Raw genomic sequence first — 18,039 nt, 5'->3', positions numbered from 1 at the left:
CTTTTAAATAGTTATTTTTCGTTCGTACTGATGGCTTACGGCCATACTATCCTGATCACGCAGGATTATAAAGTTTGGCTACATATAACTCCACTTCTTACATCAGTAAAACCACATAACTATAAAATGCATGCTAATCAAAACTCAACATTTATTGATTAATGTGCATCATGTTGAACATAAAAAACAGTTGTTTGAAATTAAAAATAGCCCAATTTCACAGCTTACTTGCAAAATGTTAACATTAAATTGTCACTACAGTTTGTGGATCATTTACCATAAGAATTTTGCACAACAATATTAAACAATCAAACAAAAAACACTCCACTTAATTCTTACCAAAAATGTGTGGGGAAATTTTCAAGCATGTGTCGGTTTCACTCTGGTTTCCTCCCACGTCACAAAAACATGTTTGGTCGATTATTCAATTGATTGAATGTGAGTGCGCTTTCTTTCTTTCATTTGCACTAACAAAAAGAAAAGCTTACAGCACCTGGTATTCCCAGGCGGTCTCCCATCCAAGTACTAACCAGGCCCGACCCTGCTTAGCTTCCGAGATCGGACGAGATCGGGCGTATTCAGGGTAGTATGGCCGTAAGCCGAGTGACCATCTTGAAAATACCTATTTAAAAGTTTACCACTTTTTGGCGACCAATCTAGAGCATAGAGAAAAATGTTTCGACCGGCAGCATAAGAAATGTGATCAGCTCAAAGGCGGATGATGTTGGAGGCTAGCAGTGCAGTCAACCCGGGCAGTCCTGAGTTAACACCTATTTTTGGGCGAAGACAATCGATGAGAGGGTGGTCTCCCCATCTATGCATGAGTTTGCCCTGGTTTCCTCATACATTCCAAAAACATGCTTGGACGATTATTCAACGATTGAATGTGTGTGCGCTCTCTTTTCTTTCATTTACACCGACCCAAAGAAAAAAAAAGCTTACAGCACATTTCAGTTCAGGGTTGTATGGCCGTAAGCCAAGAGACTCTGAAAAATACTTATTTAAAATTTTGAAGACTGGGTTGACATCGCGTATAATCCTAAAAACAAGATATAATACCAATAGATATTGTATCTGGGTGTTTGCTTATCATTATATATTTCATAATTTAAATATATATAATTAGAGAGAGAAAGAGAGAAATAAAGAATTATGAAAATACTTGCTATTAAGAGCCTCTATTGGTCACGAATCAGGGGTGAATCTGATAATTACTCTAGGAGGCTTTTTGGAGTCTGTTTTGGTTTTCAACTTTTAAATAAGTATTTTCGAAAGCACCCGACGGCTTACGGCCATACTACCCTGAATACGCCCGATCTCGTCCGATCTCGGAAGCTAAGCAGGGTCGGGCTTGGTTAGTACTTGGATGGGAGACCGCCTGGGAATACCAGGTGCTGTAAGCTTTTTGTTTTGGTCGATGTAAATGAGAGAAAGCGCACACATCCAATCGTTTAATAATCGACCAAGTATGTTTTTGTGATGTGGGAGGCAACCAGAAAGGTACAAACCCACCACAGTTGTAACACTTGATCTCAAAACTGTCAAAAAGATTCTGCACACATTTTTGGGAAGAATTAAGTATTAAGTTTTTTGTCTGTTTGTTTCGGCCTGGCAATTGATATCTGAAATCAACTGTATTTTTTTTGTAATGATTTTAATATTGAAGTGGATATTCGGTGGACATGTTAATTACAACTTTATTTATATTTAACCAATGGAAAAACGTGCAAAAATTATTATGGAAAATGATGTACAAACTGCAGTGACAATTTAATGTCCAAATCTTGCAACAAAGCTGTGATTTTTGGGTATTTTTAATTTCAAACAACTGGTTTTTATATGCAACACGAGGCACAATAATGAATGTATTTGGAGTTTTGATTAGCATGCATTTTATAGTTATGCGGTTTTATTGGTGTAAGAAGTGGAGCGATATGTAGCCACACTTAAAATATTAATCCTTGCTAAGAGGGAGAGTTGGTGGTTCATTTCCATGGAGAAATATAAATTAATTCATAATATATCGGCCTGGCGACTCGGCGGCTCAGCAGTGTAAGCGTGGGCCTCAGGTGGGGAATCTGGGTTCAAATCCAGGTTAATCCACCTGTGGGGAGTTTGCATGTTCACCCTGGGCCTGTGTGGGTTTCCTCTGGGTACTCTGGTTTCCTGCCACATTCCAAAAAAATGCATGGTAGGCTGATTGGACACTCTAAATTGCCCCTCGGGGTGAGGATGAGCGTGAATGATTGTTTGTCTCTTTGTACCCCAAAATTGGCTGGGCACCGATTTTATGGTGTCCCCTGTCTCTGGCCTGGAGTCAGCTGGGATAGGCTCCAGTACCCTAATGAGGATAAAGGGATTCAGAAGATGAATGAAATAATGAGACTTAACCTCTGAAGACTTGGCGTCCACATGTGTGGACATCACATTTTGGTTGTCAGAAAACTACAATGTTAAATTTTGGACTACAAGGACCTGGCGTTCACTTATCATGTGGACATAATTTTCTCATAAATTACATCATGCAAAAAGATAATTAATTGTTTTTACACTCATTAGGTCCCAATCAGCCTAAATATCAAAGAGAAAATAACAATGAGTATCGGTCTTAAGAGGTTAAAATGCGTAATCATGTGTGTATATTTGTACCAATGTGTCCTCTAGGGGACGCCAAGACCCCTTTTAAAATTTGAAACTATTACATCTGTCTCTCCGACATGTATTATATAAGTGGTAAAGATTTTTTTAAACAGTAATGGGGGTTGAGAAGGGCGTTGCCCCTCCTGCAGGTAGAACGTGCGCGGGCACGCTGTGACAGAGGCGGCACTGTTTATGCGGGTGCACAAGTGGCCCAATAAGTCCCAGTTGTCCGCAAACAGTGCGGGTGAAGGTCGGAGAAGAAGGAAGTTGTATCCCGTGGCACGCGGGCTGCTTCTTCTTTTTTTCCTTTTTTTTAAAAAGCTATAATTCTGTCTTGTGGTGGTCTTCCTGCTTCGTTCGGTGATGTTCAGTTGGGTGAAGCAGGATCAGGCCGGTCGCAACAAGGAAGGCGAGATGTACCAAACCGTCACCGAGGGGCTCCAGAGCCTCTATAGCAAGAAACTCCTGCCTCTGGAAGAGACTTACCTCTTTCATGACTTCCATTCGCCTGCCTTAGAGCCGGCCGATTTTCAAAGCAAGCCCATGGTGTTGCTTGTTGGGCAGTACTCCACCGGGAAGACCACCTTCATCAGGTAGGGGAAAACGACAGACTTCGTGGGGAAATTCTCAGTTTTAAGTCAGCTCTTTTTCACTGTCGTTTTGGTAATGGGGCACAAATCAACAAAATGCGTCGTAAAAGTCTAACCCGTGTTTTCTCTGAATAAATCTTTAAATCTATTTCCTTTAGCGTCGAGGACTTCCGCAAATTCGCATGCTTCTTCAGGTTATCAAACACGCCCCACACGCTCCAAACACTTGAATAAATCAGTACTAATTCCAGTCGTAAACATATTTTTTAAATGCCAGCTATTCACAAATGATATTTTTCATTAAGCTTTTTGTGTGCGTGTGTGCGCGCGCGCGCGGTGAAGTCACGTGATTTCACTGACCAGTTTCAACACCAGCTGTAAAAACATATTTTTTTCATGAAAGTCAACTTTTTCACATATTTGTCAACACGCATGGGGGTTTCGAACACTCCTTTCTGGCCTCATGAGTTTTTATTCATTCATTTTCTTATAGTTAACTTTTTCACATATTTTATAAGCACACGTGCAAGCAGACATGCGGGTTTCCAACACTCCTTTCGGGCCTCAATGACCTTTTTATCTATTCATTTTCTGAATCGTTTTATCTTCATAATAGTCACAAGGGGTGCTGGAGCCTATCCCAGCTGTAAAAACAGTTTTTTTTTCCATGCAATGCAACATTTTCACATATTTGTCAGCACACGTGCAAGCAGACATGCGAGTTTCCAACACCTCTTTCAGGCCTCAATGACCTTTTGTTCATTCTTTCATTTTCTGAACCGCTTTATCCTTTTTAGGGTCGCGTAGGGTGCTGAAGCCTATCTGAGCTGTATAAACTTTTTTTTCATGAAAGTCAACTTTTTCACATATTTTCAGCACATGTGCATGCTTGTTTCGAACACTCCTTTCAAGCCTAAATGACGTTTCATTTATTCATTCATTCATTTTTTGAACGGCTTTATTCTCATTAGAGTCACAGGGGTGCTGGAGCTTATCCCATCTGTTAAAACATTTTTTTCCCCATGAAAGTCAACTTTTTCGCATATTTGTCAGCACACGTGCAAGCAGACATGCGAGTTTCGAACACTCCTTTCAGGCCTCAATGACCTCTCGGTGTCAATTTCTGGTTTTGATGACAGACCTCCCGTTGTTGACACCCCTATTGTCAGCACTTCCTGAATGTCATGTGTGCACTTGAAACACAAGCACAACCGTTGCTGGACTCATTGCAAAACATTGTAAACAGGGCCTGATTTAGTCTTTTGCTGACATTGACAGTAATAGACCTCAAAACCACTTCATGTTTTAGGGATGATTTTATCCCCAAATTCATTTAGATTGGGACAGGGAGTAGTCAGTGAATTATTTAATGAAATGACATTAAAAATGTTAGAACAGTGGAAAAGTTGAGGTATTTTAAGTGAAGTTAGTGTGATCTAGAGCTGGGAGATATGACAAAATATGTTATCATGATTAAAAAAATGAATCAGTCTATCGATGATTATAACAATACCTATTGTTTTTGTATCAAATTTGAAACCCTGCAGAAATGTTGACAGGCATTTTTATTTTTATAAACTTGCCTTCAAACAAAAATATGTGCAATCTGAAATAAATAAAATAACGCAAGATAACAGCTTTTAGATTTTTGCAACGGTTTCAGAATATTTACATATAATGGGGAAACACCTTGATATCAAGTTAGAAAAATATGACAGGCTGTCCTCGAATGTGGACGATGAGTTAATGACAATATCAATAAGGCTGCTCTCTGTGCACAGATACTTATTAGGCATTAAAAAAAACGCCAGGGAGAATTTGCTTGTATCTGTGTTATTGTCCTTTTGCATTCATGTTCAATGTTAGCCTTTATTGCTAACTAAGCTAATAACACATTTCCTTATCATCGTAACCATAACTTTCCCCCCAACGTCTGCCGGTAAACGGCAAAAATTGCACTAAAACGGGGTAAATTCCACTTCCGAGCAGCATTTAATGAAATACAAACACTAAATACAAACACTAGAGCTTTTCAGATATCAGAACTGGGCCCACAATTGAAATATTATTCAGGAATATAGCCACAATTTACTCACCATTTTTTTTTAACTACACACAATATCCGTCCTCCTTTCTTTCTTCCTTCTTTTCTATTGCCATCAAAGATAATGCTGAAAGTTGCTGGTGCTGTAAGCTTTTTGCTTAGTGTATATTAAAGAAAGAAACCACACACATTCATTTGTTGAATCATCGACCGAGCTTGTTTTTGTGATGTGGGAAGAAACCGGAGAACCCAGAAATCCTACGGAAAGATAGAGAGAACACCCTCTCATCGGCTACCTTTGCTCAAAAACATGGCCTCCTAGAGGGCTGGGTAAACTGCACTACCAGCATCTCCCCAACATCTGCCTCGAAGCGTAGCGCTTTACTAATGCTGCTAATCGAAACATTTTTTAATAGTTCCTTTACCAGTTGGGAAACGGGGCCAAATCTCTATTATACTTTGGGTGACCGCCTGATGGGTTACACGTCAGTTCTTCAGAAACTTAACATTCAGGAGCTTTTGTCGGCTTACGGCCATATTACCCTGAAAACGCCCAATTTTGAATTTGAAGCCTTGTTAGTACTTAGATAGGACACAATTTGGGCATACCAGGTGCTGGAAGCTTTTCTGTTGGTGTATGTATATGAAAGAAAGAAACTGTACACAGATTCATTCATTAAATCATCTACCAAACATGTTTTTGTGATGTGTGAGGAAACCACAATATACCTAGAGAAAACCCACACAGTCATGAAATTCCAACTCCACATGGGAAGGTTGCAAGTCGTCAGATATTGAACACTTCATCTCAGAACAGAATGTTGGGAAGATTTAAATTGAGTGTTTTTTTTCCTTTCCAAAAAGATCTCATATCTTTCATCTCATTTTCGGAACCGCTTTATCCTCATTAGGGTAGCAGGGGTTGATGGAGCCTATCCCAACTGACTTCGGGCCAGAGGCGCGGCGACACCCTGTATCAGTGGCCAATCCATAACACAACCAGATGGACAAACATTCAAACTCATTCACCCATACGAAGGGGCAATTCCTATCATGCAAGAATGCACATTTTAGGAATGTGGGGGTGAAACCGGAGCACCCAGAGAAACCCCACACAGGACCAGGGAGAACATGCAAACCCCACAGAGGTGGACCGAACTTGATTTGAACCCAGGACTCCAGAGCTGTGAGGCTGACATGGTCACCACTCAATCCACCGGGCCGCCCAAGTAAATGAATATCTTTGGAATTATTTCAGATGAGAAAATGCAAGAATGAGGATGTTCATAGATAGACATCCAAACCATTTTGAGTAGAAAGCACTGGGATTGGTCACTACAAAGGCCCTAGGAATGACAGTTATCAGCAGCCTCTTGCAGTCAGAGAGGAATAGGCATCCGTGAATGGGAGATAATTTTTCACTGAATACTCAAAGAAGTATACACAAGAAAACTTATACCATTATTTTTAATGTAACTAACTACTAAGAGTGAACAGAAGGTGGAATGTTTTTGTGGACTAAGCGGAGGAATCGAAACTTTGTTTTTGTGTGTATGTGGTAACATTTTTTGGCAAGACACCATCTGCAGATCCAAACTGCAGAGAAAGTGAGGTCCTTTTGTAATATGTGGACGTACACCACTACTGAGGCCCCACCCTGTTCTGCTGGAATGCTGTGAGTCATGGGAATCAGAAGGATTATGAGGAATTATGCCAAAAGGAAGCTTGCTGAGCCTATGATATCGCTATGTGTTTGAGTTGTCATTAATAGGTTATTGGACTGTTTGGAGAAATACCTGGGAGTATCATAGTAAAATAATTTGTGTTCAAAGATCTGTTTACTCTTAATTACTGACAACTACTGCTACAGTTGTGGTCAAAAGTTTACATACACTTGTGAAGAACATAATGTCATGGCTCTCTTGACGTTAACTTCCTCCTTACACTTATGAACCTACACGAATAGAAAATGATTTTGCATGCTTCTCATTCATTTGAATAAATTAATAAATCAATCTCATTTTCTCTCGTTTTGCATGCTTTCCATGTCTTTTGTAAAAAAAAATGGGACACTAGGATCATTTTTCAAGATTTTATTCGGTGGTTTTTATGAGGACATACTATTAGAGAATTTGCATATAAAATACTACTCTTTATGAAAAATTCAAGTGAGGAAACAAGTTTTGGAACTAATTAATTTCGTAAGTAGAGGTACCACTATATTATGCTGACAGGTTGTTTCTCTTTTGGCAGGTATCTTCTGGAACAAGACTTTCCGGGTATGCGGATAGGACCCGAGCCCACTACTGACGGCTTCATTGCTGTGATGTATGGTGACAATGAAGGTGTCGTCCCTGGCAATGCCCTGGTGGTGGACCCCAAAAAGCCCTTCCGGAAGCTCAATGCTTTTGGAAATTCATTCCTCAACAGGTAAGCAACGTGTTGAGCATTGCGTACGCACAGTAGTTTATTGAAACTCGTCAATCAGAGGACAGAAAAAAACTGCCCAAGTGAGGGTGAATATAAGCACTGATAGCTTAACAAAATGTTGCTCGTGTATTTTAAGTGAGATCAGTCAAAAGTTATTTGTATAAAAAAGTAACAAAATAGTTGACGAAAAATTTAAGTTTTGAGTTCATTGTAATAGTGTTAGCACAGCCGGGAAGGACTTGTGAAAGTGTGATGATTGAACTAATCAGTTAACTAATCAAATTAATTGACAATTGTACAATCATACCTTGAGATACAAGTTTAATGGTGAGCTCGTATGTTGATTTACTCAGAAAACATCGAAACGCTCTGCCCAGTGCTCGTAGAGATCTTTGCATGAGGGAAATGCGGCGCTGAAATCATATGCAACCTCTGGTGGCCAAGGCCACCTGGCTCTCTCGAATGCTCGTATCCCAAAATTTCTCTCGTATCTCAAGGTACATATTTGCTCAAAATTTTACTCATTTCTCAAATTCCTTGCATGTCTAGCTAGGTATTACTGTATTTTAAAATCTTTTTAATTGTATTTCAAACATTTTTCATTTTAATTAAAAAAGTATTGTCCGATTGATATAGTCCTTGATTCATTTATTTAAAACAATGATAGACTTACATAACTTTCATACTCCTTTTGCTGTTTGTTAGTTTCACTGCAGATTTCAAGCTAAAATGTGAAGCTCCCAGTAAAATTTTAGAAAATTACTTGTAATTTATATAAGAGTCAAACATTTGAAGTGTCACAAATAACTGGTAAATCTACTATCAAAATAAATACTTGTGTGCACGCAAAGGAAGGGACATCATCACTGTGCATCCTCACACTTCACTGTGCACATTCCAGGATTTTAAATTTAGCTGACAGCTTAAGTCTGAACTGCGTTTCCTACATCCAGAAATATTTGTCCCGGAAATCTGGGCGTTCCTTCACCTATCTTGTACTAGAGAGCTCCCCTCTAGACACCACCCCAAAAATAAGATGCTATTGTAACAATTGTTCCTGGGGGGAAGCGTTTGTGCGTCACATGCAGCGGCAGCAAACTCTTGTTTTTTCCCGCCTGCCACTCGACTGCCATATGATTTATGGTCGCCATGTGAGTTGAGCAGGAGGTCACAATTTTCAGATTTCTTTTCTTTTGTTTAACCGACAACTGCTTCCCGAAAAGTATGAAATTGTGCTCAAGAGAAAATTGACTTAACTAACTGCCAACTGAGTACTAGAGATTCCATTTAAAAAAAAATCTTAACTTCATAACGCCCTGGTGTCCACATATGTGGACATCATATTTTGGGTCATGAATGCCGCAATATTAAGATTTAATAGAAGTGGACGCCAGTTCTCAATTACCACAATTATAAATTAAAGGTCCTTAGAAATGGAACCAAGAGGGTGCAGTGGCTCAATGCTGTCTGGTTTTGTTTTTCCTTTCTGTGCAATAACTTTGGGGTGTGCAATAATAATGTGCAATATCTTGGAAATCTGTGCAGTATTTTAGAATCCGTGCAATATTTTAGAAATCTGTGCAATATTTTAAAATTCTGTGCAATATTTTAGAATTCACTTAGCCGGCCGGGATGGGACTTTTTATACTTTTTTACTACTATTTATGCTTTTTTAGGGTTAGAGTTAGGGGTTAGGGGTTAGGGTTAGAACTGGGTTCAAATCCAGGTGGGTCCACCTGTGTGGAGTTTTCATGTTCTTCCCGGGCCTACGTGGGTTTTCTCCAGGTACTCCGGTTTCCTCCCACATTACAAAGACATGCGTGGTAGGCTGATTGGAGACTCTAAATTGTCCCTATGTGTGAGCGTGAATGGTTCTTTGTCTCCTTGTGCCCTTCGATTGGCTGGCCACCAATTCACAGTGTCTTCTGGTCTGTGGTCCGAAGTCAGCTGGGATAGGTTCCAGCACCCCCAACGACCCGAGTAAGGATAAAGCGGTTCAGAAAAATGAGATGAAATTACCGCTAGTTAGTCGCCTGTTGAATGAGCTGATTAAAAAAAACCTCACCATTGATTTATATGTGTGTTTAGGTTTATCTGCTCACAGATGCCTAATCAGGTTCTTCAAAGCATCAGCATCATTGACACACCAGGGATTCTCTCCGGAGAAAAGCAGCGCATCAGCAGAGGTTTGTGCTTTTATCTATTTGATTTATTTAATGAGTATTAATTCTATGCATTATTATTTTAATAATTTATTATCATTTTATAAAATCATTTTTTGTTGTTTTTTTTTAATTGAAAATGAATGAATGAATGTAATATTCCTAAATTTATTTTATGTAATATTTCTAATTTAATTATACATATTTTATATGAATGGATGTATATATAACTGCAACACAGGTAAACAAAAAAAAAAATTTACCTATTATTTTGAATACCTAACCTAGAGCATAATACAATGTAATATTCAGAGAGAAAATTAATATGAATATAATGAGATTAAAATTGAACTGTTACAAGGTTCAAATCAAAATATGATGAATGTTAAATTATAGATTATACTATTATTATATGTATATATAAATTGTGAAAAAGTCATTTTGTTGCTTATTTTTCTAATTTTGGAGGTTTATGTCATTCCTGCTGAAAAAAACGTTGATGAGAATGACTACTGTTAATTTAGACAACATAGTTTTAAATTAAAAGATTTTCAGATGGTGGTGTCCCTTGAGATTTTTTCAATGCAAAAAGTGCCGCAGCTCAAAAAATGTTGGGAAACACTGACCTAGAGAATTAAACAATTAGGGCATTGACTGCCATTGATGGTGTTAAATGTTCAATTCATTTAAATTGGAAGAATCAAAATCAATACCAATGAAAGAGAAGCATTCAATGCTATGCTTTTAGACACACCGGTGGGTCTCTTCGATATTCTCAATGCCTGAAAGACGCTATTGAGTCCAAACCGAGTGGCTTTTTGGTGCTCTGCTGTGTAATGACATCATCAGTTTAAAGCTTCAGCAAGATGGGTGGAGTCATGGGGGCGAAGGGTTCAAGTCATCTGGAAACATTCAGTTGGCTAGAAATTGAATTACAAAAGGACATTAATGTAGTCGAGTCTCACAATTACAAAGTCAAGCTGAGTGATGACATCGCAAAATCAAGCAAGTGAAATTTGATCCACGCCTTTCAATTGGCGAGCTCTGCCTGCAGGTCCTGATCTACACCAGGATGTGTCTGTGGAGCAACAAACAATGAATGAAAGTGCGTGTGTTTTTCTTGAGTCAATACGCGACGATAGTTGCCGCATGTTTGTGTGTCACTGTCGTTTGAAAGGGGAAGCAGGATTTTTGACAACTAGCATTTCTTTAGAAGAGGAAATGGAAACTGTGAAGTCAACAACAGGATTTCTGAAGTAAACACTGATGAAACCTGACACCGGAGAGTGTTGTCTTTGTCACACTCTTGATTTATTGATGACAAACAGAAAATGTTGGGATTATAGTCTTCCCTCGATGATTGCGAATTCACTTATCGTGAATTCAATTCTTCGTAATTTTTTTTCTGCTATCAATTAAATTGAAAAAAAAAATTAATTCATAAAAAAACGCTGAAACCCGTAAGTGGAAGTCACTCTTGCTACTAGGACTTAGCACTAAAGGAAAAAAAGGTAGTTATAATATGGGTGAGACTACTTTGCGATTTTTTTTGATTATCGCGGCCATGTCTGGTCTACATTAACCGCAATATTCGAGGGATTACTGTATTTGGCAGTTTAATGAATGCCTGCTATTTTCGGCGATAGACGTCCAATTTATTTGAACCAGAAACTCAATTTCCATGAATTAGATGTTTATTCTAAAACGTTATTATTTACTTGCAGCCCCTCACTGGTAATGCTAACTAATTAGTTAGTCTTACTATGGCAGCTATTTTCATAGTAACCAACTGTAAATTGACAGCCATTTAAGAACCTAATCAGTGATTATGTTCATGTGGAAATTTTGGGTTTATTAGATGAACAGTTGTGTAATCAGCAGTACTTCATGTGTAGGTTTTCCCAAATTTTTTTGTTTTTTTCCCCTCAAAGTATTATATGGAGACTTACGAATTCAATGTCATAGACATTAGTGTTTTTATTTTATTTTATGGTGATTAAAATGTTTCCAGAATTCCAGAATTATTATTATTTTTTTTTTTTACTGGACTTTGTATAGTGTTTTTGATCCTCAACAGATGACAGTAGACTAAATTTCTCTCGCGGTGTGATTGATTCGTCATGTGTTTAGTTCAACTGGGTTAATAAATGTCTTAAATCAACATGGGACTTTTGGCTTTCTAGTCCGACAGAACTTTTGTGAATTAAACTGCTCATCCAAATCCACCTCACATTTTCATGATCAACAATGATGATTATATAATCATCCAGGTCTGCAATGCAAATATTTTGGTAACAAAGTGTTAGATTTTGATTGTTGTTGTGTCTTGGAACATAACCTTTGATTCCAGTACCAAAATATTTTTTGGTGCGTGTACATAGGTTACGACTTTGCTGAGGTTCTGCGCTGGTTTGGTGAGCGAGTAGACAGAATCATTCTGTTGTTTGACGCACACAAGTTGGACATCTCGGATGAGTTCTCCGAGGCCATCCGAGCCCTCAAAGGACAAGATGACAAAATTAGGGTGGTCCTTAACAAAGCAGATCAAGTCAGTAATCTCCCCATTGCCCTCTAATTATCAACTTCCCCTATCCGTTCTCAATCAGTTCTGTTGTATTGCAGGTGGACACACAGCAGCTGATGCGAGTATACGGAGCCCTCATGTGGTCGTTGGGTAAAGTGATCAACACACCTGAGGTGGTGCGAGTTTATTTGGGTTCTTTCTGGGCCAAGCCTCTGCAGAATACAGAGAATAGGTATAGTCCAGTGCGATATGGCCATCACGCAATCGAGCAGAAAATTCAACCTCTCTTTGGTCCTCAGGCGTCTTTTTGAGGCGGAATCTCAGGATCTCTTTCGGGACATTCAAAGTCTTCCCAGGAACGCGGCGCTGCGGAAACTCAACGACCTCATCAAGCGAGCCAGGCTGGCTAAGGTGAGATGGGATGTCTTTACCGTGTTGTTTATTTGCAATTTATTATTTGAAGTTTATTGTACATTTGCCTTATGTAAAAAAGCCTAGGTGGGCTTAACATGGGCCCTTGTATCCCAGGTGTCTCCCACATGGTTCCTACGCACACTGTGGCTCCATTATGGATGGTATATAAAGGGTTATTTCCATAGGCAAACATTTTATACAGTGGTACCTCAAGATACAAGCTTAACGCATTCCGGGACTGAGCTCCTATGCAATGTTCCCTCTAAGCCGCGCGCGTGCGCGATTGCGCACTACTCTAGTCTTCTCTGCGCAGCAGCAATCATATGGCGCGCAGTAAATGAAATCCAAACTTTTTATTAGTTTTTTTTTAACCCCTTTCCCCATGATTGCTCCGTTTAACTTGCCTGGAAAGTGGTACTCCTCTCGTATTCATGAACAAGCTCCAAAACACTGAAAAATGCAACGCTCCGCCCAGTGCTCATATAGACATAACACGAGGTAGCTGTGACCAGAAAGACAGTGCCCATGATGTTCTTATGAGCTACCTCTCGTATCCGCTGCATGCTCGCATACCAAAATTTGTCACGTATCTCAAGAAAAATATTTGCTCGAAGTTTTACTCGTATCTCAAATTGCTCATATGTCGGGACAATCGTATGTCGAGGTATTACTGTATAGATATTGTATCTATACATGTACATGTGTACGTAGACGCGTACGTAGGCGCGTATGTAGAGGCGTATGTATATGCATACGCACCAATTGCTCCCATCCCTCCAAGTCCATATGTATTTTCCTATCAATTGCACTGAAACCTGATAAGTCACTGCCAGGCCTTCCATTTAAACTTGATTGGAATGAGGCACCAAACATACCTTAAATGTTTGTGGAATGCCCACAATGTTCCATTCCATGATGGTGACTGGCGGCTCACTTGCTGGCGCCATGTAATATTCCTGTGAAAACAAACGGCATGCGGAGTGGACTCGTTATCAGTATGTTCCTGCACTTTGTCTCCTGTCGGTGGAGCGGCTGACGCAATCAGGCGTTGCTGTTATATGTGGATCATGATGCATGAAGTGCTGTATCCTTCCTTCCCACGATGTACCGGGAGGACATTCCTGTCTGTTTAATACTGGGTTGGTGTCAACTCCTACCCCTCACCCGTAGATAAACTTTGTCCCGTTTGCCTTCTGCGTGCTAGGTACACGCCTACATCATCAGTTACTTGAAAAAGGAGATGCCATCACTGTTCGGGCGAGAGAAGAAAAAGGAGGAGCTTATCATGAGGTTGCCGGAGATTTATGCCATCCTACAGAGGGAGCACCATATCAGTCCAGGAGATTTCCCTAATGTCACCAAAATGCAGGTATGTACACAAAATATCCAGGCTACAACAAGCCTCAATGGGAAGCATTTTGTCCCAAGATAAAAATCTAAGTAAAAGAATCAATTATAACCCAAAATGTAAATATACTTCTTTTATCTGGTATTTTTGTTTAAAATTGTTATGGTGGAGTTGCTTTCTCATTGGCTATGTTCCAATACTTAACAACTGGGCTAACAACTGATGATGTGGCGTGCAGGTGGCACCGCGTGATCCTAGCCAAATCCCACCCCATGTAAGACGTTATCTCCAATCTCTGTCAATTGATGTGCTGAACATTAGGGATATTTAACACCTAGTCCTATAAAGAAACCTGATGTCTGGTGTCAAAACCAGTGACCGCTGCGAAAGGGCAGCTGACAACCTGGGAAAGACCTGGTGACGGCCTGAAGAGACTGCTGGCAGGAGGGAATAGACCCCAACGGGGCTGGCAAGGGTTAGCTACCCTTGCTGGCAGGAGCCTTTCACTACACAGTGTCTTGGATCCACCCAATTATTGCTTTGAAGATTTCTAAAGGAAAAACACCCCTGGAGTCTGCGAGAGCGGGGGCGGAAGATGACTCATCAGCGGACCACACGGTAACGAACATTGCAAAGGAAACGACAACGAATCAGATGATCGGCACAACAGTTGACGGAGTAACAGCACTGGCAGGACACAAGATACAAAGCTGCATCTGTGGCCGGGAAAAGGTTACATCAGAGAGGGGTCTCAAGATCCACCAGGGCAGGAAAAAGTGCCTGGAAGAGCTTAGCGAGGGGCCTCGCATTGACCACTACTTCCTCAGAGGTAGGACAAATAAGTCGAGTGAAGCCCAGTGGCGGGACACTCACCACAGTCCACAGGGTATCAGAACCCCAGACGAAGCTCAACCAAGCACGGATCCACCAACGGACATGAGTCCACCGACACAGACCTTGTCCATCTTGAAGGCCTGAAAGGGAGCTATGGTTCGGAGGGATTTGGGGTGTGACCGCGTGGTTCCACCTTGCGCCACACACCTGGGGCTGATCATCCTGTGGTGGGCCAACCTCTGCAGAGGGTGTCTTGTTATAAGTGGCTGAAACACCCAATGACGTGTGGGGCTAACAACTGATGATGTGGCGTGCAGGTGGCACCGCGTGATCCTAGCCAAATCCCACCCCATGTAAGACGTTATCTCCAATCTCTGTCAATTGATGTGCTGAACATTAGGGATATTTAACACCTAGTCCTATAAAGAAACCTTTTCTCATATTTTCCCAAATTTTTGTGTTTCTTACATTTTTTTTATACAAAATTGGGTCACTTTGTTCATTTTTAAAGGGTTTATTTGGTAGCTTTTTTTAGGACTGTGGAACAAATTACAGAATTTACATATTAAGTACAGTGTTCCCTCGCTACTTCGCGGTTCAGCCACCGCGGATTCAGAGCTTTGCGTTTTTTATTGGAAAAAAAATACAAATATTACATTGAGACAACGTATTTTTTGTTATAACATGAATTTCAGTCTCTACCCGTATTCTATATGGTGTACTGTATACAGGTTTAAAGTAAAATAAACAAAATAAAAATCAATTAAATTAAAATTAAGCATTTTTGAAGGGGCATCCCTACTTTGCGGAAATTCACTTATCGCGGGTGGTCCCAGTCCCCATTAACCGCAATAACTGAGGGAACACTGTACTACTCTGCTTATAAAAAATACAAGTTACGAAAAGAGTTTTGAAATCAATTAAATTTGTAAGTTAAGGATTTCACAAATTTTCCTTTTTTTCGCCAGGACATGCTACAGCATTACGACTTCAGCAAGTTCCCCTCTCTGAAGATGAAACTAATTGAATCGGTGGACAAAATGCTGTCTTCCAAGATTTCCGGTCTGATGGCAATGATCCGCGAAGAGGAGTCTAAAGCTCCGCCGGCCATGGTGTCGGGTGGTGCCTTTGAGGGTTCCCAGGACGGGCCCTTCGGCCGCGGCTATGGGGAAGGCATCAGCGCCGGAGCCGATGCCGAGGACTGGATCGTGAGTCGGGACAAGCATCGCTACGATGAGATCTTCTACACGCTCATGCCGGTCAATGGCAAAATCAGCGGCGTCAACGCTAAGAAGGAGATGATGAACTCGCGTCTGCCAAACACCGTGCTGGGAAAGATATGGAAGCTGGCTGACTGTGACCAGGATGGAAGTCTGGACGATGAGGAGTTTGCGCTAGCTCAGCACCTCATCAAGGTTAAGTTGGAAGGTTATGAGCTACCTACCGAGCTTCCACTGCACCTGGTGCCACCTGCCCACCGCAAGCACCATGAAGCTGATGCCCTCTATAACCACACCGAAGACTAAAATAACTAAATATCCCGAGCGCACCTGCTTTAATTTGCTATTGAAGCATATTGCTGCCAAACTAAAAAATAAAAAGGGATGACATTTTTACATACTATTCTTTTTGGGAATTGAATGCAAACTCTTTTCAATGTGACCTACAATTGGCTAGCTACCGATTCAGACTGTCTTTCACCTGGTGCCTGTAGTTGGCTGGGATGGGTTCCAATAATCCCATAACTCTTGTGAGGATAAGCGGAATGGAAGATTAAAAAAAAAAGTGGGCGCATAAACAATTTGACTGCCAAATCGTACAGAAATTGTGTCCAAATATTCTTTTATATTTTACATTCTTACATCACATGTTTTTATATGATACATTATCACAATTTCACATGATATTTCGCAAGGTTTTACCTGACACTAATATGTAAAAACAGCATATGAACCTTTTTGGGGGGGTTTGGCAGGAATATGCTTCTGTTATTTTATATGCTATACACACAGAATTTTTTTGGGGATGAACCCGTTCTTCATGATTCACAAAAAAAAGTTTTTCCTGTGCTCGGACCAAAGCCGTGGTTCTCCAAATATCGTTTTTGTCTCATTGTCCAAGTTGTTCTTCATATTCTTTTGTCTTTTTGGTTGTTCCTGATTTTTTTTCTTCTGGTTCTTGCTCTTAATTTTTTTTATACCAAATTTTCTTCTTTTTCCTTCATTTTGTTCATCTTGTTTTTCTTGTTATTTTGTGTTCTTCTGACTTTTGTTTTTTATCTTGATGGCTTCTTGGTTTTCAATTTTTCTTCTCCTTTTCCTTTATTGTTTATTTTCCTCATGTGTTCTTGATCTTTTCATTTTCTTTTTTTGTTATTGGTCTTCTTCCTCCTATTCTCTTTCCTCCTTGTTTAACTTGTTCCTCATATTGTGCCAGGTTTTTTTCTCATGAAAAGATCACCAAAACCTCTTTGTGGTCTTTGAGGAATGGTCTTTGAGAAAGTGCATTCTTTACGTGTGTGCCTTCCTCTTCTGCACCCCTTTTCACAATAAAAGCTTTGCCAACGGAAATATATTTAAAAGCAGTTAACAAAAATCTAATTTATCCTACCCGACTCCTTTCTTGAGGAATCATACACAATATTACGTCAAATGCTATGTATAATTTTCATGTATTTCTATCCATTATGTTATGTTTCTATTTGCTGCACCTTGTTTAAGTTCAATCAGATTCTAAAATATCTTTCTGTGTCAACCTAATCTTTACAATCATAATTCTGTTATTTGGAATGATGCTTATTATTTCATTTAACCAATGGCAATTTAAATTGGTCCTCAGTATAAGGACAGATCACATGATGATATTTTTCTGCCTTCTGATTGGTTGATTAGAACAAAGCAGTTTCGGAAAACATGTTTTTTTTGTTACTTGAATAACTTCAATTAATGTCATTCATTCATCTTCCATACCACACATCCTCATAATTGTTTGCTTTCGGGTGAAGGGCGGACTACACCCTAGACTGGTCGCCAGTCAGCTGTAAGGCACAAAGA

The 18,039-nt window shown here is 39.9% G+C and overlaps 1 protein-coding gene and 2 non-coding genes across 3 annotated transcripts; 2 read left to right on the top strand and 1 right to left on the bottom strand.

The window, feature by feature from the left end:
• Positions 1-481: 481 nt before the first annotated feature.
• On the bottom strand, positions 482-600 carry LOC144206934 (5S ribosomal RNA). Its single transcript, XR_013328493.1, has one exon. It is a non-coding gene; the product is annotated as a 5S ribosomal RNA (ribosomal RNA).
• A 684-nt stretch (positions 601-1,284) lies between these two features.
• Positions 1,285-1,403, top strand: LOC144206968 (5S ribosomal RNA). Its single transcript, XR_013328527.1, has one exon. It is a non-coding gene; the product is annotated as a 5S ribosomal RNA (ribosomal RNA).
• A 1,368-nt stretch (positions 1,404-2,771) lies between these two features.
• On the top strand, positions 2,772-17,110 carry ehd4 (EH-domain containing 4). The gene is made up of 8 exons (XM_077731810.1): positions 2,772-3,233; positions 7,528-7,704; positions 9,793-9,890; positions 12,248-12,414; positions 12,489-12,622; positions 12,690-12,801; positions 14,009-14,173; positions 15,955-17,110. The coding sequence occupies exons 1-8, from the start codon at positions 3,004-3,006 to the stop codon at positions 16,510-16,512; spliced, it is 1,641 nt and encodes a 546-aa protein (XP_077587936.1). The 5' UTR covers positions 2,772-3,003; the 3' UTR covers positions 16,513-17,110.
• The last annotated feature ends 929 nt before the right edge of the window (positions 17,111-18,039 follow it).

Source organism: Stigmatopora nigra, chromosome 13, assembly GCF_051989575.1.
Source record: "Stigmatopora nigra isolate UIUO_SnigA chromosome 13, RoL_Snig_1.1, whole genome shotgun sequence".
NCBI lineage: Eukaryota > Metazoa > Chordata > Actinopteri > Syngnathiformes > Syngnathidae > Stigmatopora > Stigmatopora nigra.
This window is presented reverse-complemented; position numbering and strand designations above follow the sequence as displayed.

Excerpts from the sequence above, each read along its gene's own strand:
- ehd4 (XM_077731810.1), top strand. The coding sequence starts at position 3,004 with ATGTTCAGTTGGGTGAAGCAGGATCAGGCCGGTCGCAACAAGGAAGGC. Across the intron at positions 12,415-12,488 it reads TCCTTAACAAAGCAGATCAA|GTGGACACACAGCAGCTGAT; the intron begins GTCAGTAATCTC and ends GTTGTATTGCAG. Across the intron at positions 12,802-14,008 it reads AGCGAGCCAGGCTGGCTAAG|GTACACGCCTACATCATCAG; the intron begins GTGAGATGGGAT and ends TCTGCGTGCTAG.